Raw genomic sequence first — 23527 nt, 5'->3', positions numbered from 1 at the left:
TTGAAAATTACACTACCAAATTTTTTGAAACCCCTAAAAAATGATGCTTTTACACTATCGAACTTTTCAATATTTTGCAAAATATGTAGTACACAATGATGTTTTTCTAAAAACTGGTTAGTTTTTCCACCTCTCGATTTAAAAAAAAAACGGTATAAATACATCTCAGATATTTTTAAACACACTATCTAATTTTTTATTTCATACAATTTTTTTCTCATGTACTACAAATTTTTTATTCGTTGTTATATATAAAAATTTGACAAAAGAAATTGAAATGTTATGAAAAGTTGTGGAAGTGTTCGGTTAAAGTGTGGGGGTGGCATAACAGAGAAACCCAAAGTCTCGATATACACCTTTGAAAACTGGGCCTACCTGGAAAATGAAACCCAACTTCAACATTGGTAGCCCAGTTTGGGAGACAAGGGTAAAATGGGAAGAAACAGACAAAATTATGAGAGATGAGAGAACAAGCACACATTCATTTCATGCATCATCATCACTCACATATCATCCAATCCAATCCAATATTCCCAAAATGCTCAATGCTCTTTCTTCTTCGTAACCTCTCTTTCTCTATCTCTCATCTTCCACAACCCTTTTCCACTTTTGTGTATTATTCTTATGTGTTGTTGTTGTTGCAGGTTCTCAATTGTTCCCTTTCATGTCAATTATTCACTCTTTACTCAAACTCAGTTATTAGTTCCCACTAATCTTAATTACCCTTTTCTTAATACAGGTAAAATTACTCTCTTTCTCAGTGGTTTTGTTAATTTTTTTTATAATTATCTTATTTTTGCTTTTGATTTCAGCTACCAGAAAGTTCAGGACTTTTCAGCTCAAGGCTGGATTTTGGGAGTCAATTAAATCTGGGTACTTTTCAAATTTTATACCCATTTAAAAAATGAAAATGGGTATTAGAGTTGTATTATACACAAATATTATAGATATTCATTTCACAAATCTGGCTACTTTTTATTTATATAGGATGTTTCATTTGATTATGTTCCATGTTGTTGAAATCTAAGACTGCCGGGACATTATGCAGTCTATAACATTGCCATGTTAATGTTATGATTAGTGTATCTCTTATGTTGAAAATGCCCTTGACTTGTTTTTCCTTTCAGGTTGACGAAGAATAACACCGCCACGCAGGTTATCGATCCAGAGTTAACAGATGAAGAAGACGAAGAACCTCTACCTCAAGAGTTTGTGCTTGTTGAAAAGACTGAACCGGATGGAACAATTGAACAGATAATGTTCTCTTCGGGTGGAGATATTGATGTTTATGATCTTCAAGCCCTATGTGACAAGGTGTATATTTAATGTGTTTATGTTGTGTATTGATGTTTCTGTTGTAACCGTAAGGCGGTGATTATGTATGTGCCATTATCAATATGACATTTTAATGTGTCCTGTTTTTCTTAAACAGGTAGGGTGGCCTCGTAGGCCGTTATCAAAATTAGCTGCTGCTTTGAAAAATAGCTATATGGTGGCCTGTCTCTATTCCATAAGAAAGTCACCAGGGTCAGGTAAAAACAATACGACATTTTATCGTATCCTGTTTTTCATTATATTTGTAGCTATCTAAACCTATTTGATGAACATCTTAGTGTACTTGGCGAAGTTATTTGACAGAGGGGAATGAACAAAAGATATTAATTGGCATGGCTCGTGCTACGTCAGACCATGCCTTCAATGCCACAATTTGGGATGTCCTAGTTGATCCCGGCTACCAGGTACTTTTGTCAACCGAACATGGATTATTAATACTAACTCCGGCTCAAGTTACTAAAAGAGTTTGCTTCTAAAACTGGAACAGATTTCGTGCACAATATAGTTTTTAAATTTTTTTCTAGTACTGTATTAATTGTGTTAAAGATTGAATTGATTGAATGTGAATATTAGTTAAGTTTATGCATTTGCTTGATTCAAACATAAATTATGACTTCATATAGAATGGGACACTGCTTATTGATGTTGTTTTGGTTGTATAGGGCCAAGGTCTTGGCAAAGCTCTCGTAGAGAAACTGATTCGAGCACTTTTGCAAAGGGACATCGGTAATATAACATTGTTTGCAGATAGTAAAGGTATAACAATATTGAAAAACTTTTTGCCTTTCCTATTCAATTTTTTATTTATTTTAATTACATAATCCTCTGCAAAGCGTCAAAGCCGGCCAGTCGGTTTGTCAAATTTTTTTGGCAATATTGTGCTATGCATTCTATGGTTCCATTTTAAAGATGCAAAACAATAGTACCATTAATTTCAAAGGCCACATTATAGAGCCTTTTCTAAGACTATCCTCCCTCAACAGTGTTCTTTTACTATGGCACTATTTGGATAAACAACTTAATTAAGCGTTTATAACCCTGATTATATAAGTGGTTTGTGTATAAATTATTTCTTTAACAAAAAACAAATTAAAGTCAAGCTGTTTTCAATGAACTTATAAGTTGTTTTTGTAAGCTATTATAGAGAACATATGGAAACATGCTGAAAACAATTTATGGACATGTAAGGTGTTTTCATAAGCTCTTCTAAACAATCTGATAAGTGCTTATGTCAATAGCTAAGCTTAAATAAGTCAATCAAAACATGTCCTATAACTGTCTCTAGTTTGTGATTAATCAAGTTCTTTCGTATTAAACCAGAATTTTGACCAAGGCTAATCTTCTGGTCCAAACCAATGCTACATCATTCTCTCCTTATATTTATTGCCTAATCTCATCTTAGTTATGAATGCAGTTTTGCTAGTATAAGCTTGAATTTCAGTGCTCTTTCATGGAAAATTTAAAATAAGGATTGAACTGTGACTCATTGTTTTTTGTTTGTTTGTTGAACGCAGTTGTGGAATTTTATCGCAATTTAGGTTTCGAAGCTGACCCAGAGGGCATAAAAGGCATGTTTTGGTACCCAACTAACTAATTTAAAAGGAAGTTACCTTTATGCTATTGTTACATAGTTTAACATTGCTACCTGAAGTATACAACAATGCCATGTTTGTAATATGAAAGTATGAAGATTGGATATCAATCCTGTAATTATTCTGTAAGGAAGTGGTAGCAGGATATAAAATAGCCATCTTTGATGAATTGTTGTATCATTGTGTATGGAGTATAGGTTTTTGTCTAGTTAAGAATATAGAACTGTCTCTGGTATTCTGAATGATTGTTGTTCATTGAATAACTCTCGTTGAAGAAAATACACCTCTTAACAACTATATTAAATTATTAATTCATCACCATATTTCAAACATGCACTTACAACACCATGTTACCATAAATGACTAATAATCATAAGAAAGTTTGAAATTTTCACCGTCGTTTTTAGGCATAACTTGTCTTATTATTGGTTCCAATACCGACAGTGCAGTCTCCTAAGCAATATATTCTTCATTAAAAAGTGTCAGAAATATTATAATATAATCAAATGTGGAATTAACACATGCAAACATAATTTTCCTTGAATAAAACCTATATACAACTCAATTAAAAACTACAATAATTAACTTTGGTCGTAAAAATATCTTTATTATAAGTCATAGAAGTGTCTTGTCAAGAACTTTACATGGTGTGGAAATCATATATAGTTTGAACACAAAATGATTCTGTCTCAATTAATATGAATTCTCTCGCAAATATAATATCCATATGCACACAAAGTCATTGAGGATGCGAGAGTCAATTAACGATACACACATCATACCAACATTTACAAAAATATATTTTTCTCCATAAATTTCTCTCTCTTCATATTACTACATAAATTTCTTTTTATCCAAGAGCACTCGTGTCAATAAATGGTTTTAGTAATTGTTATTGAATTTTACTTTTGAATATTAGTGGATTGAAAGTTGAGTGTTACCTAATTCATATCAAAACTCGCAAGTGACATTGAAAAGAAATACAAGAAAAATATCATACCAACATTTACAAAAATATATGCAGTTTACTTTCTTTTATTTTATATTATAAATTTATGCAGTTTACATTTTGCATAGTTATTAAAAGTTTAAGTCAATGCCTTTCTCTTTCCATTGTTAAGTTTGATCGATTAACCATGCTTCTAAATAAATAAATAAATAAATATATAAATCGATTATTGAGGTGCAATAATTGATTGACTTACTCGATTATGGCTGATAATTCAATTATGGATTGTTTTTAAATTTAAACCACAATTTGACCAATAAATAGAGAGATTTTCTATAATTTAATTTAGTTGATCATACTTTCTCACTCTTTCATCATTTTCTATAAACCTCTGATTTTTTTCAATGCTTTGAGAGTATTCTTGTGCTTAAGTGAGGATGATTATTTTAGGTGAGGGCTTAATTATAATTTAACAAGAGGGTATTATCTCTTGCGTAAAATATTCTTCTATAAGAAGTTATTTGGTTGTGAGCTAAAATAATAAAAGCTCTTGTTTAATTTGGGGATTGTCTTGGAAAGTCTCTATTTGGTTCGTGAGTTTCACCAGAAATAAAAGCTCTCTTTTGGTTTGTGAATATCAACCATCAAAATCATCACAAAGGTTCCAAAGCTCAGTCCGATATAAAATCTATGTTGGTTCGAGATTAACCTGCGTATAATCTTATTTTTGTTCCTGAGTTTAACCTGGTGTAAAAGCTCAGTTGGTTCGAAATTAGCCTTTTATCTCAGTTCGAAGGTCAACCCATGTAAAACCTTGATTCGGTTCAGAGGATAGCCAATATAAAACTCTATCTCGATTCAAAGAAAAACCAGTGTAAAACTCCATTTTGGTTCCAAACCATCCTGTGCAAAATCTATGTATGGTTTGGAGGATAACGACTATAAATTGTATTTGTTGTTTTAGTTGGAAGTTAGTCATTGAAAAAATTCATATCCTTATAAGAGGAGGTTTGTGGGTGTGTCCTATTGAAATCTCTCAAGTTAGTAGATACTCTCAAGAAGAACTCTTGGGGATATGAGCGGGTCAAGTTATTAGGTCGAACCTATGTAAACCTCTAGTGTTGTTTCTCTTTCCCTTATCTCATTTACTTTATTTTCTTTTCGTTGTTTTTCCATCAATTTCCTCTTTCCGTCGCTTATTTACTTATTTGGCTTACAAATGTTTTCAACCTTTGATTTTTCAAATGATTTTGTTTTCAATCAATATTTTTCAAACCTCCACAATCCACACCCTATTATATATGAAGTTACATGTTCAACATTATAAATATTGTTTTACCTCTGGCACATCTAGAGGGCGAGAGGGTCTGAATACCATCCTTGAACTTGAAGAGCTTTACATTAAGAGGTTGTTTTCCAAACATCCCCAACTAAGACATGTAGGAGGGAAAGTTTCAGCTCGAACGAAATCACCTTCTGTTCTACTAGCTTACAATGGTCTGAGGACGTCTAAGGAGTTTTGATCATTCATTTTTAATGAAGATTACACCTACTTCTCAAATATTTCCCAAGAAGCTTGCTAGGGGGTTAGTTGATCATCTTTGACAATATTTTTTACAATATTTTTCTAAGTCTATTTTAATGACATTTTCTTTTAAAACCACCACCCGTAACTTAAAATGTTATTATTCTAGAGCTACCTCAAACATAAAAGTATGCTATGAATATGAGTTTTTATTTCTTATGTCTATCTATCGTTAAAGAAATAAATTAATTACAAGGATATTGTAATTCACAAACAGTTTTATTTAGTTTAAAATCAAAGGAAGAGAGATGACTCAAAGAGACTAGTAAATGATATAATTTTAAACATAATATGATAGTCTTAAAGGATTCTAGGTATCAAGAAAATTTTCCTCAATGTGTGAATAACATGATAATTAAGTGTAAAGAAACAATGCAATTTTTAGAAAATCAACTTATGCACTCATATTATGACCTATTATAAACGTAAAATAGTGAATAGTGAATATTTGGCCCAAATCTGACCTGTTTAGGTTTATGAAGGTCGACGAGACTTTAAAGCTAAACTTTAGTTTTTAGTCGTTATCATTCTCTTTTTTTCCCATGGATCTTAAGTATTCAAATTTGATATTTGATTTATTTCACAATCAAATTTTTATTTATCATTAAAAGTGTAAAAGATAGAAAAAAAATTTAAAAAATTAAATCTCAAAGTTCAAATTATTTTGTTAATGAAAATAGGAAATAATTATAAATTTAGTGTTGTGAGTACTATTCATGGCTACAATTACAAAAATACAACAAAAATAACTAAAAATAAATAAATACATAAATAAATAAAAAATCAAAAAAAAAATTTAGAGTGGAACTCTTAAATCACATCTAGTCTAAAGAGTTGTTGACAAGAACAATTCAAACATGACCCTCTCCCCCTATTAAAATTCATCCCAAATCGCTGAAAGGCGTGGAGGGAAGAGTTTATCCTTATGTTTTATCTAAGTAATCTTCTTTAATATACCCAAATCAAAAGATAGACAGATTATTAAGAGAGTTATTTGATCCTGCTTCATAGCTATTATATTGCCATATATATAATTTAAAAAATCAAATATTACTTCATAGCTATTATATTGACGGTGTATATAATTTAAAAAATCAAATATTAAAAAAACATCTAAATGTCAATACGACGACATACTTTAAGCTATATGAAGGATAAGTTGTTGTTTTTATACATATTTTAAAGTATTAATAATTAAAAAATTGAAATAAAAAAATACAAATGTGACATTTAAAAAAATTAAAATTAAAAAAAATCAACTTAGTAGTCATGTAATTTAAACAAAATTAAATAAAAGTCAAATCTTAATGTCACATCAATTATTTTAATAACTAAATTCTATAAGAGATTAAAATAAAAATAAACCTTAAAAAATCAGAGGAGAGCCTGTATTTTATTTACAAGAATTTTTCAAAAAAATACTCAAATGACATGAGGAAAATATGAATTAACCTAATATAAAATTGTGAAGTAGCATAGTACATTACAAGGACAAGTAGAGGACCAGGACGGTTTCACACAAGTGGATGGATGAGATCATGCTGATGACTCTCCACATGTCCAAACTTCCATTTCAAATCATTTTAATTAAAAAACAAATATCATCATGCTAGCTAGCTTTTGAACTTTACATGACTTGTTCACATTTTACATTATCATAATTAGAGTGAAATTAGGTAAAGTAGTTTTGTCTTTATTATTACCATTTTTGAATGGGTCAAGTTTTAATCAACTACATGATTCCAAACTAAAGTTCTTATCACATTACATAGTGTTTTTGGTTATTAGTTAAGTAATACCGATGTTACCTTTTATTAGAAAAAGTTAAAGGAAGTAGAACTTCTCATTTTCACTTATAATTGATAATATGTCACTTGTCAAACGTGACAAACAATTTTATATAATTTTGTAAGACTTTAAAGATAAAAAATACAAATTATACGTAAATAAATTTTTTATGTTTCATTAATTTTCAATGCAAAGATGTGAGAAGATGAAAAAAAAAATCATTGATGAATTCTAAAGATAAAATATATAAGTTACATGTCATTAATTTTCAGTGTAAAAATATGAGATTGAAAACTAACACTATTTGAATTTGAAATCGAAAGACTAATTTTATGAGTGAGGTAAAATAGAGAAACCTAAATTATAACTAAGTTAATATATATTGGAATTTTATTTCTCAGAGGATAGATGTCGAACGTGATATCTTGAACAAGTTAAACTTGTATGACAACAATGAAAAATGTCTTAGTTTTTATAAGATGTTGAAGCAGAAAAGGAATAAAAAGAATACTAAAGATTGGTAATCTAATTCGATGCAAACAACGCATACGTTTGGAGGACACTCTACCCAAGAAAGAAAATCCACTAGTACACTTAATTTTACAGACAACAGCAAGCTCATGTTGTTTAATGCCTTTTCTAACACTATCCAATGACTTTCATTTAAAGACTCTCCCTAAATATGAAAATCTACTCACTTTATTCTCAATCACACAATCTGTGATTAATGTTTACAACTCATAACAATGTTGAATGTTACAACTCAACTAAAACAAATCAACTATGCCAAGTTACTGAAATACATTGGTGTACACAAACATGTTGAATCTACAACTCAACTAGACAAACTTATAATTATGTCAAGTTTCTGAAAAATAAAATGGTGTACAATGACTCTAACGATTCCTAGCACTCTTATGATCTTCAACGAATATTGTTTGCTTTCAAATGTAGATTTTGAGCACCTTATATAGCAAAAGTATTATGGGCTTTTTCTTCTTGGATCTTTGATTTAATTTCGTTCAGAATCTTTGCACAATATGTTGGATATGATTTGTTTCATAAATATCTCCAACAGAAAGATATGATTTGGTTTCTTTCAAATTCAAATTCAAATCACATTTAAATCCAATTTGATCTTCACAACTGTCCAACAAATCATATAATCATATTGCTAAATGAAAAAAACAAAATTTAATTGAACCTTCAACAGAAAATTCGTCTCAAAATGCAGTAATATGATCTGTTGAGCGAGACCAAATATCGTACCCACGTGTTGTGATATCACATCCAACATGTGTCCCTTCTGCATAAAAAAAAATCTTGAAGCAGTTTGACAAACTTGAACACTTCTTTTATATATATATATATATATATATATATATATATATATATATATATATATATATATATATATATATATATATATATATATATATATATATATATATATATATATATATATATATATATAATTAGGACCAAACGACACAGAAGTGCCAAATTTAGTAACATAACACATCCGATAAATTTTCACGTTATGTCCATATAACAAAATTCACCGTTGAATTGAGAGTTATTATCATATAGATCACACCTGTAAAATTTTATATCAATAAAAAAATTATTTGATATGTTAAAGAGAATGATAAAAGTTAACGATTTTCATGAAGTTTTGCAAGACGTTAGTTTGTATGTATCTCGTTGACATTCAAATGATTTCCGATTGATATTAAATTTTATAGACATGATATATATATATATATATATATATATATATATATATATATATATATATATATATATATATATATATATATATATATATATATATATATATATATGGTAAAAAGTTATTAGATGTGTCATATTACTAAATTTGACACATTGATGTCATTTGATCATGATATATATATTAGATGTGTCATATTACTAAATTTGACACATTGATGTCATTTGATCATGATATATATATATATATATATATATATATATATATATATATATATATATATATATATATATATATATATATATATATATATATATATATATATATATATATATATATATATATATCAAGCAAAGAAAATTCAATTGTCATCATCGCTGCTATTAGCTCATCCACTAGAGCCCTTCCTTGCCCTAAAAAGAAAGCAAAGCTACTAAGATGATCAACTTTTTTTTTCTGAAAATTTCACCATAAGAGTAGTTTGCAGAAACACCATTAGAGATGCCATCAATATTACATTTAATCCTACCTAAAGTAGGAAGATGACATAAAACTTCAACATTTTTCTTTTGCTTAGATGGATGAATAAAGATGTTGAGCTTTTTGAGAATGCGCAAACATTTCATGGATGAGTTTGAAGCCTTTTCCATATTATTTACCAAGCTTTTGATATTTGAGGCAATAGAAGAAATACAATATTTCCAATGAGAAATCTTACTATCAAAACGAGATTTATTCCTAGCAGACCAAACCGCAGATAACACATTGATGACTACAAGCATTTGGGGGGGACCAATCCTTGTCCAAAACTTTCAACAATTTGAAAAACTGATAATAAAATGATTTAGACTAAAGGAGCCTGAAAACCAAATCCAAAAGCAAAATTGCATTCGAAGAAAATATGGATTGTACTCTCATTTTGATCATTGCAAAGAGATAACATTAAGGGAGTATGCCGACCTCTTCTGGATAAGTTCTCATCAGTAGGAGTACGATTATGCACGAATCTCCACAATATCACAGACTTAGAAGGAGCAATACTTGTCTTCCAAGGAAACTTACACCACAAGTTACAAGTTTTAAGTTTTTTCAAAAAATCATAAGCTTGTTTCAAATTGAGCAAACCATCATCATTTCCATACCAAACTAAGTTGTCATCAATGTTCTCCATAGAAATATAACACTTAGAAAAAAATGATTCAAGATTCGAGAAGGCAATCTTGGGATTAGTGGGAATCGACCAAGACATGTTAATCAAGTAATCTCCAACCAGAGTTGTTAGGATGTTGTAAAATTTATCAGGAACATTAAATTTTTGGACTAGAGAGATCTCCAACCAATGATCTAGCCAGACGTTTATGTTTCTACCATTACCAAGCAAGCAATGAAAATTTCCCTTCACTATGGTATAATGATACTTGAATATTGTGGAGCTTCATGAATATGATGAGAAATGATCCTATTGTTTCTGATTGTTCTAGATACAAGAATATTGGTCCAACATTTCTTTCCTTGAATCAAATTCCAACACAAATGGAGATTGAAAGCTCCATTTAAAACTAATAGGGAACTTAAACCAAGATCTCCATCTTAAGATTTTGCACCACTTCTTCCAGTCCATTGTGACCGATTTTCTTTTATACAAGTGCCCACTCCAAATGAAATTTCTCATCCAAGACTCAATTTTCTTTATGATACTAAAAGGGCAGTTGTATATGCAAAGACAATGCATTAACATGGCATGCACACCATACTTAACTAGATGTAATCTTCTTGTCATAAACAATAGACTAGCTTTCTAAGCTGAAAGTTTCAATTTAATTCTATCAACAATAAATTGAAAATGAATACTTTTTGTTTATCAATAAAAATTGTAGCTCCAAGATAAATAAAAGAGGGGGAAAACAATAGATAATCCAAGCAGTCCGGTTAACATCTTATGCCTAGAAAGGTTCATAGCTTCAACAAAGATTCGAGATTTAAAAAGCATTGCATATTTGGCCAGGTATTGAGCATAGTATAACGAGATAGTTCAGCTCAAGAAGTTGGTAAATGCACGATGACTTGAAGATTTGGAAGACATAAGTTGTTTATGTTACCGATGTATTGTTATCTATCTATAGTATTTTCTTGTATTAGATGTCTTTATCATGTATTTGTACCGATTTGTACTTATTTATTACATGTATCGGACGTTATTTAAACGCTTTTGATTATACTTGTGCCAATTTATTATTTCAGATAGTATAATTCTAAACACATACTATTTAAGGTGTTACCGTCTAAATAAATTATTAAGTTTTTTCTATTATTTGCTAACTAGTTATTAATTAATTAACTATATATTTCATAAAAAATATTCCAACTATTTATTTAGTCCAAAATTAACACTTTTGTTACTAAAAGAATTATATAAGTGTATGGAATATGATGACATATCTATATAGTTTAGGTATAAAATTCGTTTTACTGGACATTGAGTGTCATCAATATTTTGATTTTTTTTACCAGAGACGTTTTAAGTTTTAGAGATTTTATATAGGTTAACCGTATTTTATCCATGATAAAATAAATAGAGATTTAATTTAATTAAGATATAATTGTGATAATATTTTTTAAGATCCTATTTAATCATAATTTAATCGTAATAAATTTTAAATTATATATAATCTGTCTTGGCCACTCTTAAAATGGTCCTACAAATAGTGGCATAGATTATAGGTAGTGTATGGTTGTGGTAAGAATTAGAATGAGATTTGTTTATCTCACCCATGTTCATTCTTTTTCACTAATAACATTGGAGCACACTCACATAGACACACTTTGGTCGAATGAAATGGTTCTCTAGCAAGTCTTTCAGTTGTGCCTTTAACTCCTCTAACTCGATTGTGAATATTCTGTACGGGGTGATAAATACTTGTCCCGTTTTGGATAAGTCTATAAACTCAACTTCTCTCTCAAGAAGTAAAGAAGTGACTTCTTCTAAAGATTAAAAAATTAACTAAATAAATTTCGTTTTTTCAATCATTCATTAACTACTTATTTCAATACTACCTATTAATTAATTAACTATTTTATGTCATAAAAATTATTCCTACTATTTATTTAGTCTTAAAAAATTATATGATTAAATTTAGTACCATTTCTTGACTAAATTTAAGACAACTTTTTAGTATGGTCGAATGGTAGCTTCTTAGTTCGACAATTCGACAAGACCTTAGCATGTCATCAAAGTCTGTTCACATACTGTAGTCGAAGTATGTTAGGATTGGTAGCATGTCAAATTGAGCCTGTTTGTTATGCCCAATTGTTTAAGTTAGTTTGTTCTGTAAGTTAACCTGTGTAATGAGTCTGGTGTAAAAGCCCATTAGATTAATATGTTAGTTTTCTTATAAATAGCATATTAGTTTCTCATCATTGCGTAACTCAAATCCTAATTAGGGTGAGAAAAGTTATTTACTATTCTGTAACAGTTGTAATCTTGTTTCAAAGAGAAAGTACAAAATAGTAGTTTATAACCAATTTCATTGTGTTCTTATTGTTTTCTTCTTTTTAACCCTTGTAGGTTTCTTACCGATCAAGAAATCAATTATACTTTGTAATTCCGACATCATTTTTCACAACAAATTAGTGCGGTGAACGCGAAGAAGATGTCGTCAACAAAGTATGAGATTGAAAAGTTCACCAGAGTGAACGATTTCGATCAGTGGCGTTTGAAGATGAAAGTCATAATGGTTCATCAGGGTTGTTTAGAAGTGTTGAAGGGAGCCGCAACCATGAACGGTGCATTAAAGGATAAATAAAAATTGACTATGGTAGAGAAGGCCGACAACGCCATATTATTGAGTCTTGGTGATAAGGCTCTTCAACAGGTTTCGAAGGAGACGACAGCGTCAAGTATTTGGGAGAAACTCGAAAGTTTGTACATGACCAAATCATTGGTCAATCGCCTCCACCTGAAGCGGACTTTGTATTCATTCAACATGAGTGAAGACAAAGTTTTGGATGAGCAGTTGGAAAGCAACACTTCAAAAGGTTGTTGCCTTATCAATCACTGAAGCAAAATATATAGCCTTCACTGAAGCTGTGAAAGAAGCATTGTGGTTTAGGTTTTGCTAAGAAACTAAAACTTCAAGGTCAAGTTATTACTGTTAAATGTGATAGTCAAAGTGCTATACACCTGTCGAAGAATTCAGCCTATCATGAGGGATCCAAACACATTGATGTGGGGCTGCATTTTGTCAGATGGATAATCAATCATGGAGAAGTCCAAGTGTTGAAGGTTTCGACAAATCACAATGTTGCTGATATGATCACCAAGACATTACCAAGTTGCAAATTTTTCCACTGTATGCAGTTGATAAAGCTGCATGAAGAAAGCTAGTTTGTTCCCTTGATTTTATAAAGTTTGTTCCAAGGTGGAGATTTGTGAGATATTGGGTCGAACTCTAGTATGGTCGAAGGGTAGCTTTTTAGTTCGACAATTTGACATGACCTTAGCATATCGTCGAAGTCTGTTCATATGCTATAGTCGAAGTATGCTAGGATTATTAGCATGTTGAATTGAGTCTGTTTGTTATGTCCAATTGTTTAAGTTTGCTTGTTCTGTAAGTTAACTTATGTAATGGGTCTGTGTGTAAAAACCCACTAGGTTAGTATTTTAGTTTTCTTATAAATAGCATATTAGTCTCTTATCATTGCATAACGCAAATCCTAATTAGGATGAGAGAAATTATTTGCTATTCTGTAACACTTGTAATATTATTTCAAAGAGAAAGTAAAAAATAACCGTTTATAACAATTTCATTGTGTTCTTACTATTTTCTTCTTTTCAACCCTTATGGATTTCTTACCGATCAAGAAACCAATTATATTTTGTAATTCCGACATCGTTTTTCACAATATTATTTAATAAAAATGAACTAAAAAAAATTATTAAAGTTTTTCCTTTATTTTTTAACTTCTTATTAACTATATATTTTATAAAAATTGTTGTAAAATTAACTTTGTATTAAAGTTTTTCCTTAATTAAAAGAATATTACATACTAAAATTAACAAAATTATAAAATAAAAACAACTACCTCAACCGTAAAAAGAACAAATTAAATACTATTTATTTATTTCATATGCTAACATTGTATTTATACAAAACATACATATATAATATATCAGAAATGAATATGAGTCAGATATTCTACTTAAAGTAGATTTGTATCCAAAAATGATGTTGTTGTTGTTTCATATTTAGGTAAAGTTTTCATAATTAACATAAGTAGGTGGTGTTTGGAGAATAAAATATAAAAATGACAAAAGAATGCCTCCAATATTAGCGTATTTCCACTATGGCGTGTTTGACAATTTATAAAGTGGATCAACCAAACAACCATGAAAGTGCCATCTCACAAACACAATGAGATCATTTTCTTAAGTCAATAAAAGAGGGTCAATTATTATATTATATGCTTTTATCATATACTAATACATGTGAATCATGTTCAACATAATCATTTATCTAGCTAATAAGTTCCTCACGGTTTTCTGTTTTCAACAACATTCATCATAACCTATCTTCTAAGGTAAGACTTTACTCATTTTTTTGAGTTTATTGTGTTTTGTTTTGAACTCTGTGATATAAATGTTTATGTTTATATAACTGAAAATTGTTCCTTAACATTAATGTTTCAATGTTTTTTTGGTTGATTTCTAGGTTGTACTGGGATGTGGGCTCTAAGAGTTCATGGATATGTCTTGGCTTTTTCATTTTGTTTCATCACTTTCATGGCAGCATCACAAAAAACAGATCCTTCAGAAGGTGAATTTTGTTTAAAAAGCTTAGAATAATAATCTGAATTTTCTGTCATGTGATTTTAGGGTTTAGACTCTAAGCAAAAGAGATAGGGTTAAAATTTCTTAGCTAAAGTTGAAAAAGTAAAGAGGAGTTTGTCATCTTGACCATGGTTTTCACAACAACCATTGGTGTTCTTGAGAAACATGGTCAAATGTGGCTCAACCTAAGTCGCGGAGACATAAAAAATCCTAGTATATGTTTCATGTTTGGTTTTGTTTTTGGAGGCGGCAAAGTTGATTCTCGAGGTGTTTAATTGATTTTGACGTGTTTGAATGATCTCGAGCATAATATTATTTTGGCTTCAGAATTGATTCTAACTTGAAGATAGAATTTGGAGCTTTTGCCTCTATAATTGATTTTGATGTTGGTATGTATATGTAGTCAAAGCACTGATAGACATCAAAAATAGTTTGATTGATCCAATGGGAAAACTGAGGAATTGGAATAAGGGCGATCCATGTGCAGCACACTGGACTGGAATTTGGTGTTTCGATAAAACGGGCGATGATGGTTACTTCCATATCCGCGAGCTGTATGGCTTTTTTGTCACTCTGTTTTCTTTTTTGTTTCGAATCTAAATTAATCTTTTTATATAGATTTCTGAACTGTTTTGTTGTTATTGAATTTTACTTAAGCTACCTGATGACTATGAATCTCTCGGGAACTCTAGCGCCGCAGCTTGGTATGCTTTCCCAACTCAACATAATGTGAGTTTTATTGTTTCGTAAATTATTTTTGAACAAAAGTATATGAATTAGAAGAATAAACGATGATATGTTATACCGTGCTAATATCTTCGTTGTTTTATGCTGAAGGGATTTCATGTGGAACAATCTGACTGGCACAATACCGAAAGAAATCGGACACATTACATCGTTGAGACTCTTGTAAGAGACTTACCAAAGAAAATGAATTATTAGTATTGATCCTCGTCAAGTTTTTGTATGATTACAGCTTATAGCATAAGCCTTTAATTGAGATGTTTTATACGCAGGCTCTTGAATGGAAATAAATTATCTGGCAGTTTACCGGATGAGCTTGGCAACCTTACGAATATGAATAGACTCCAACTAGATGAAAACCAACTGTCAGGTTCTGTGCCAGAATCGTTAGCGAATATGATCAACGTTAGACACCTGTAAGTGGATCTCAAAACCAAATTGATTATCAACAGAACATAAAGCTCGATTTCTTACATGTATTTATTCTGCTGCATTTTCTGTCTTTGCAATTGCAGCCACATGAACAACAACTCGTTCACTGGTCAACTTCCATCCAAACTTTCAAACCTTTCCAATCTTATGCATTTGTGAGTATTGAAGCCAATTTAAATTTCCTTTATGATTTGAACCTTTAGAGTTGCATCTCCAAATTGATTTTATTTTTACAAGTTTTAACCGTGTCTGCTTGTTAACATGACTCTACAGGCTTTTGGACAACAATAACTTATCGGGATATCTTCCACCAGAATTCTCCAAGTTACACAGTTTGGAAATACTGTATGTTATGCTCTACATTGTCTAGAATAGTAACATATAATAACTTTTTCATTGTATATATTGCATTATTGACATGCTTTTGCTTGATCTGTGGAGGAGGATTAGCGAACATGTTCAAATTATGCTCTAATCAATCTTTTTTGTCTTGGAAAGTTGATTCTTTCTTGTTTCACTTACAGGCAACTTGATAACAATAATTTCAGCGGGAATGGAATTCCTTCTACCTATGAAAATTTACCCAGGCTTGTAAAATTGTAAGTACTGTTATCTACGTGTCCTTTTTTTCGCGTTTAATATATGATGCTACAAATATTCAGTGACTATTGTTTGTCCATACACTATGTCAAAAAATTCATTTAAACGGCCTCGAAATCGCCTTTAGACATTTGGTCTTGTGTTCTCTCCTAACTCCTTCGAGTCTCAAATTTGAGTTTTGACATAGGATATGGAGTATCTGTTTCTCCATGATTCACGGCCAAATAGCATTAATGTAAATGTGTGTATTAAAAGTATTTAAAAAAGGCATTTTTTAGGCTTCATTTGAACTTAGAAAAGCTTACCGTCAAGTTTTCAATAATGAATTCAAGAACATGGTTTTTGTTTTTTGAGCTAATGTTTCCTCTTGATTTTACAGGAGTCTGAGAAATTGCAGCCTGCAAGGAGCTATTCCCGATTTAAATTCAATACCAAGTCTTAAATATTTGTATGTCTAAGTATATCTCGTGGCTTAGCTTTATATTGTGCCTAATGACAACGAAATCATTTCCTTCTGTTTTGTCTACAAACTCATTTGCGATTGGTTCATGTTTTAGGGATCTTAGCTGGAATCAGTTCACTGGGTCTATACCGTCAAATAATCTTTCAACCAATATGACAACTGTGTATGTAAATAGCCAATTTTATTTATAAACTTTGTATATATTTTAAACCTTAACTTATCTTCATCGCAATATTTATATAGTATTTTTCTGCTATTGCAGTGATTTGTCCCATAACAAACTCAACGGATCAATTCCCCGAGGCGGAATATATCCTTATCTTCAAAGATTGTGAGAATATACTCGTCAACTTGTATTTAAAATTTCTAAAATAAAACTCTATTCATGAGAAGCAAGTTTCCACTTAGAATCTACCGAGACTTTTAGTCTGTTAAAATTCTTCACTTATCGGATTTATGTTTTGTTTTCAACGTTTAACGCAGGCAACTAGAGAACAATTTACTGTCTGGCTCCTTCCCCGCTACCGTATGGCAGAACATGTCCTTCAGCAGAAAGGCGAAACTTATAATGTAACTTCTGAATCTGAACTACTACATCAACCTTAAGGAATATTGATTTTTTGTTTCTAAAGCAAGTTATGTGTGTTCATTTTATTGCCGCAGTGATTTTCATAACAACTTACTTTCTGACGTTTTCGGAGATCTGAATCCCCCAGCAAATGTTATCTTAAGGCTTTCTGGAAATCCCGTTTGCACGAATTCCAACATACAAGGAATTGATCAATATTGCGGTAAAGAAGGGCGTGAAGTAGATGAAGAATTTACAACGTCAATGGCTGTCTGTCCCGTTCAATCTTGTCCAGTAGATAATTTCTTTGAATACACACCCTCATTCCCCCCAGATCCTTGTTTTTGTGCAGCGCCTCTAAGAATTGGATATAGGCTTAAAAGTCCCAGTTTTTCTTACTTTCCTCCCTATAAAACTAGTTTTATAACATACATGACTAAGTCCTTAAACTTAAACTTCAATCAGTTATCGATAGATTCTTACGAATGGGAAGAGGGTCCTCGTCTCAGAATGTATCTGAAAATTTTCCCTTCATACAATGATTCTCACTCTCACACATTCAACACAAGTGAAGTCCTTCGCATTGCTAGCATCTTTTCATCATGGAGATTTCCTCACACGGTTTTTTTCGGACCGTATGAACTCCTAAATGTCACTCTTCTAGGACCTTATGCAAATAGTAAGTTTCTCAATCTCAGCATTTTATTATTCTTTATTATATTTGAGTTTCTCTAATAGTACTTTCATTTTATTGTTATAGTAATTATTAATACAGAGAGCAGAAAGAGAAAAACAGGCATTATTGTTGCTATTATAATAGGAGCCGTTGCTGCTGTTTTAGCAATGACCGCAATAACCATGCTCCTAATTTTTAGAAGAAATTCGAAATACGTGCACTTGATTTCCAGGAAACGAACGTGTAAGTATTTTAACGCTTTCTTCGGATAATGTCAATTTGATTAATCTTTGAAGAAGTAAAATTTATTCGAATGGCTATTTCTTTTTGCAGCCTCTAATGTATGTATCAAAATAGATGGTGTGAAAGCATTCACTTTGAAAGAGTTGACTCACGCCACTAACAAATTTGATATCTCGACTAAAGTCGGGGAAGGAGGTTATGGAAATGTCTATAAGGGCATTTTATCTGATGAAACATTTGTTGCCGTTAAGCGAGCAGGAGAAAATTCATTACAAGGACAAAAAGAGTTCTTGACTGAGATTGAGCTTTTATCGAGGTTACATCATCGAAATCTTGTCTCTCTATTAGGCTACTGTAGCGAAGAAGGAGAGCAGGTAAATAACCTGTAGCTACGCTTATCTTATGTACTATCATCATAAGTTTTGCGATATTTGCTCGATAGTTGACTGTAATATCATCTCATATACTTCTTTTCTTGGTTCAGATGCTGATTTATGAATTCATGCCCAACGGCACACTAAGGGAATGGATTTCTGGTAAGAAATTACTCTCTCCATCCCAAATTATAAATCACTTTGCAAAAAAACAATTTACTATAACATCACTGATTTGAAAAAGCTTTTGTTCTAGATTATGCATATTGAATATGTAAGTTAATAAATATGATCCTCTGGCAGGTAAAAATAAAAAATTCAACAAAGGTCTTAGCTTTTGCATGAGATTACGGATTGCAATGGGTGCGGCGAGAGGAATACTATATCTGCATACAGAGGCTAACCCTCCTATATACCATAGAGATATTAAAGCCAGTAACATACTTCTAGACTCCAAGTTTACAGCTAAAGTGGCTGATTTTGGATTATCACGGCTTATACCATACTCAGATGAAGAGGGAACTGTACCTAAATATGTGTCAACCGTTGTGAAGGGAACACCGGTAATTTTAATGATTCGGTGTGATATCTCTTCTGTTGTCCAATTAGTATTATGAAAAGCAAAGTTGAATATACTTGTTATTTTCTTGCAGGGTTACTTGGATCCAGAATATATGATGACTCATAAGTTAACCGATAAAAGCGATGTATACAGCCTGGGAATTGTGTTATTAGAGCTTTTGACTGGGATGCATCCAATATCACGAGGGAAAAACATTGTCCGCGAGGTATGTTTTAAATTTTTACGTCTTTTTTTCCTTAATATAAGAGGCTAAGTTGAAGAAATACAACTGTTTAAACATACTCTTATACCTATTATGGTACATAATTTTGTATCAGGTTAATCTGGCTTGTCAAAATGGCACGATGGATTCGATTATAGATACCAGAATGGGTGAGTATTCTTCTGAATGCTTAGACAAGTTCTTAGCTCTGGCCCTCAGTTGCTGTCATGATCATCCAGATGAGAGACCATCAATGATAGACGTTGTGAGAGAATTGGAAGACATTATTGCCTTGTTACCTGAAACTGAGAGTGAAATTTGTTTATCAGATGTTTCCTTAGATAATTCTGGTAAAATGGTGCCCTCGTCTTCATCATCAGCGACGACATCGGGGAACATTATGACGAGAAAGGACCAGCAGCACATGTCCGCAGATGTGTCAGGAAGCGATCTTATCAGCGGCATCGCTCCTACTATTGTTCCTCGCTGAGGCCTTACCATGAGTCTGTTTGGATAAACAAATTATTTGTAACTTATAGTACAAGAATTTTATAGGGGCAGAGTTATTGTTTCCATTCTACATGGGATTTGTAAATTTTGTACACATGTAAACAAGTTTACTGACAGAAAGAAGAAAAAGACATTATTAGGACATGTTCTATTGTTATAAGATTGCATACGACTGGGCAGTTGATGTTTGGCCGAATTTCATACGCATTTGTGATAGTAAACCTAGGATGATTATAAGGTTTCACATATGGATGAGAAATCAATTCAAATGGGGGTTTATTATTTGACATGTTTTATTATTAACTTCTGGTTATTACAACAAGAGTATCACTAGCAATTGATATTAGTGTCCAAAGACTCGATATTGATGGTGTCTAGGTATTTTGAGACGGGTTATGCCATTATTGTTAGAATTTTTGGATCACAATTGTAATATTACATGTGTTAAAGCCATTATGTAATTAGCCAAAACTGTAATGGTCTAATTAATAATAAGTATGTGGCTAAAAACATAAATATCATGAAATGTAAGATTACTGTGTAGATACCATAAGTCAATATTTGATTTGAGTCGATCGCATATCTGATCCATAGGGATTTGTTTAGAGTTATGTTCTTGATTTCTATATCGATAAAAATCATAAGGTTATGAATAGATCCTATAGACATAAAAAAACTCAACAATTATTTGAACATATTAATGATTAAGTTGTTCTTTTATGTGAGTATATTTATAATGTTTATTTTGTTCTATTTTCGGCTACAATTGTTTTGATATCTGTTAATCTGAATTCAGTTCCGGTCCTCAATTGAGAAATTTGTAAGGACTAGAAAGAGAACATAAAAATCGTTCTTGGCTACATGGATCTTAGCCTTGCACTAAGGAAGGAGCAGCCACCTTTTCCTACGCAATCTAGTACCTCTGAACTGAGAAAGTAATATGAGAAATGGGATCGCTCAATCGCATGAGTCTCTTGATCATCAAGTGTGACATTTCTGAGGTCTTTAGGGGTACTATCTCGGAAGACATAACAAATGCTAAAAATTTCCTTGCTGAAATTGAAAAGCGCTTTGCAAAAAGAAATAAGGCGGAAACAAGTACTCTTTTTCAGAACTTATTTTCTATGAAGTATCAAGGCAAATGAAATATAGGAAAATACATTATGGGCATGTCGACCATTGTTTCAAAACTAAAGGCACTAAAGCTGGAGCTGTCGGAAGACTTACTCATTCATTTAATATTACTTTCTCTTCCTTCATAATTTAATCAGTTTAAGATATCTTATAATTGTCAAAAAGGAAAATAATCTCTCAATGAGCTCATTTTATTTTGTGTGCAAGAAGAGGAAATGTTGAATCAAGATATAACAGAAAGTGCTCATTTTGTTGACAACTCTAAAGATAAGTGAAAAAAAAGACAATTAATGAGCCCAAGAATGAAGTTGCAAATGTTTCAGCACAGAAGAAACAAACATAGGTTGATAACCGCTTATTTTGCAAAATTCCTAGACACGTGAAGTAGAAATATCCTAAATATCGTGCTTGACGTACAAGAAAATGAATATTTCTTTCTTTGGTCTGCTCTGAGGTCAATATAGCTTTAGTACCTATAAACACTTGGTGGTTAGACTCCGATGCAACTATTAATATCAGTGTTTCAATGCAAGACTACCTGAACTACCGGAAGTCAAATGATGTTGAAAGGTACATCTATTTTGGAGATGTCAAGCCGGTGGAGGTGGAATTTATAAGACAGTTTAGATTATTATTGTATACTGGATTTTATTTTGGCTTGAAAGACACTTTTGTGGTATCGTTAGTTATATGAAATTTAATTTAAATTTCTTATTTGGACAAATCATGTTATTTATGTTCATTTCAAAACAATATATTCAAGTTGTCTTTTAATTCAAATGTTGTTGGATTTGATTCACTTATGGATCGTGATAATCTATATTTGTTTGACACAATAACTACCTATAGTGAATCCTTAAATGTGGAATCACATGGTACTAAGTGTAAAATTGATAATGATAATTCAGGAGCATTATGGCACAAGCGCCTAGGTCACCTCTCTAAAAATAGAGTTAAGTGACTAGTGTTAGATGGAATTTTGGATTCCATTGACTTCATAATCTTTGATGTTTGTGATGAGTGTCTTAAAGGTAAACATATCAAAATAAAGAAATTTGGTGCATATATAGCTACTGTTGAAACAGTTTTTAAGTGTCGGGTTTTGTTATCGTATCCACAGAGATTGTAAGATATCACTGCCGTTCAATGGTTGAATTAATCTTAACTTAATGTAACACTAGGGTTTTGGTTTTAATCAAGTTATCTTGCATACAAAGTAATTAATTACGGTAAAAGTTACGTTTTGATTAATATGAGAAATATTGTCAGAGTTAGGTTTCAATGATTACATTTGCTTTGCATGTATTTGCTCGGTCAACAATCTTATAAACTCCTTTAGATGATAAATAATTTCACAAAGTCCTCTCAATGCGTTTCTCTCGAACACCCATTGTGAGTTTTGTCATTTTGATCCATTGTTTCTCTCGAACACAATCTATCAAAAAGACAACGTTTTGGTTCAACCTTATGGTGAACAAAATCATTCGTTACTATCTCTAGCTAACAAACAAGTTTGGATGAAAACCTAGGTCAAGAGTCGGTAAACATCTCTCGATCAAATACCAACACAAAGAGTTTTAAATAGAAACAAAGTTTTCATCATATATTTACCGTTAAAGAGTTTACATATGAGGATCCTTACATTTACACACAAAGCTAGCAATCACCTACATCTAACCTTGACAAATGGAAGACTTAGCTACTCATTTTCATGGTAGCTTGGTCGGCAAGTAAGGAAAGAGGGTTGATCAACATCCAAGTTGAATAATCGAAGTTGGATGGGAATCCACCTTCTTTTTGTGGAAGATGGTTGCTAGATGAAGAGAAATGAAATTAGGGCATAAAATCTCCCACAAAGCAATGCTGTAAAATATCTAGGAGAAAGTACAAAAAATGGAAAAGTTGGTAAAAATGAGGTATGGTGCCCAAAAGTGGCACCTGCTACTTATAGACAAGTGCAGAACTGTCATGTTCGCTAGGCGAGCAGAATGGCTCGCCTAGCGAAGGTCCAAAATGAGCACAGAAGGCTCCTGCGCCCAGAGAAAACAGGGCGTTGGTGAACTGTCATGTTCGCCTAGCGAACATACCTTCGCCTAGCGAAGGAAACGCCTCAAGCTCGCCCCCAGCGAGGTTGAGAGGTTTTGCTACTGGAATGCTCGCTGGGGACTCGCTAGAGCCTCGCCTAGCGAG

General features: G+C 31.7%; 2 protein-coding genes across 4 annotated transcripts; both read left to right on the top strand.

Moving 5' to 3' along the window:
* The first annotated feature begins 396 nt into the window (after positions 1 to 396).
* On the top strand, positions 397 to 3107 carry LOC127127271 (probable acetyltransferase TAP2). The gene is made up of 8 exons (XM_051056414.1): positions 397 to 561; positions 645 to 739; positions 813 to 873; positions 1128 to 1314; positions 1433 to 1532; positions 1639 to 1739; positions 1998 to 2091; positions 2850 to 3107. The coding sequence occupies exons 1-8, from the start codon at positions 455 to 457 to the stop codon at positions 2927 to 2929; spliced, it is 825 nt and encodes a 274-aa protein (XP_050912371.1). The 5' UTR covers positions 397 to 454; the 3' UTR covers positions 2930 to 3107.
* Positions 3108 to 14306: 11199 nt separating this feature from the next.
* LOC127127267 (probable LRR receptor-like serine/threonine-protein kinase At1g06840) lies at positions 14307 to 20404 on the top strand. Of its 3 annotated transcripts, XM_051056409.1 has the most exons (20): positions 14307 to 14558; positions 14690 to 14794; positions 15212 to 15362; positions 15466 to 15537; positions 15646 to 15717; positions 15825 to 15968; positions 16068 to 16139; positions 16258 to 16329; positions 16509 to 16583; positions 16964 to 17032; positions 17142 to 17210; positions 17310 to 17378; positions 17531 to 17617; positions 17711 to 18294; positions 18376 to 18534; positions 18625 to 18908; positions 19019 to 19070; positions 19212 to 19471; positions 19562 to 19696; positions 19809 to 20404. In XM_051056409.1, exons 2-20 carry the CDS (start codon positions 14701 to 14703, stop codon positions 20181 to 20183), a joined length of 2895 nt encoding a protein of 964 aa, XP_050912366.1. In that variant the 5' UTR covers positions 14307 to 14558; positions 14690 to 14700; the 3' UTR covers positions 20184 to 20404. The 3 variants fall into 3 exon arrangements, with proteins under 3 accessions (XP_050912366.1, XP_050912367.1, XP_050912368.1); XM_051056410.1 differs by lacking the exon at positions 14307 to 14558 and having other exon boundaries at positions 14586 to 14794; XM_051056411.1 differs by lacking the exons at positions 14307 to 14558; positions 14690 to 14794 and having other exon boundaries at positions 15210 to 15362; positions 15466 to 15512.
* The last annotated feature ends 3123 nt before the right edge of the window (positions 20405 to 23527 follow it).

The sequence above is a fragment of the Lathyrus oleraceus genome, chromosome 3, assembly GCF_024323335.1.
Source record: "Lathyrus oleraceus cultivar Zhongwan6 chromosome 3, CAAS_Psat_ZW6_1.0, whole genome shotgun sequence".
Taxonomy (NCBI): Eukaryota; Viridiplantae; Streptophyta; class Magnoliopsida; order Fabales; family Fabaceae; genus Lathyrus; species Lathyrus oleraceus.
This window is presented reverse-complemented; position numbering and strand designations above follow the sequence as displayed.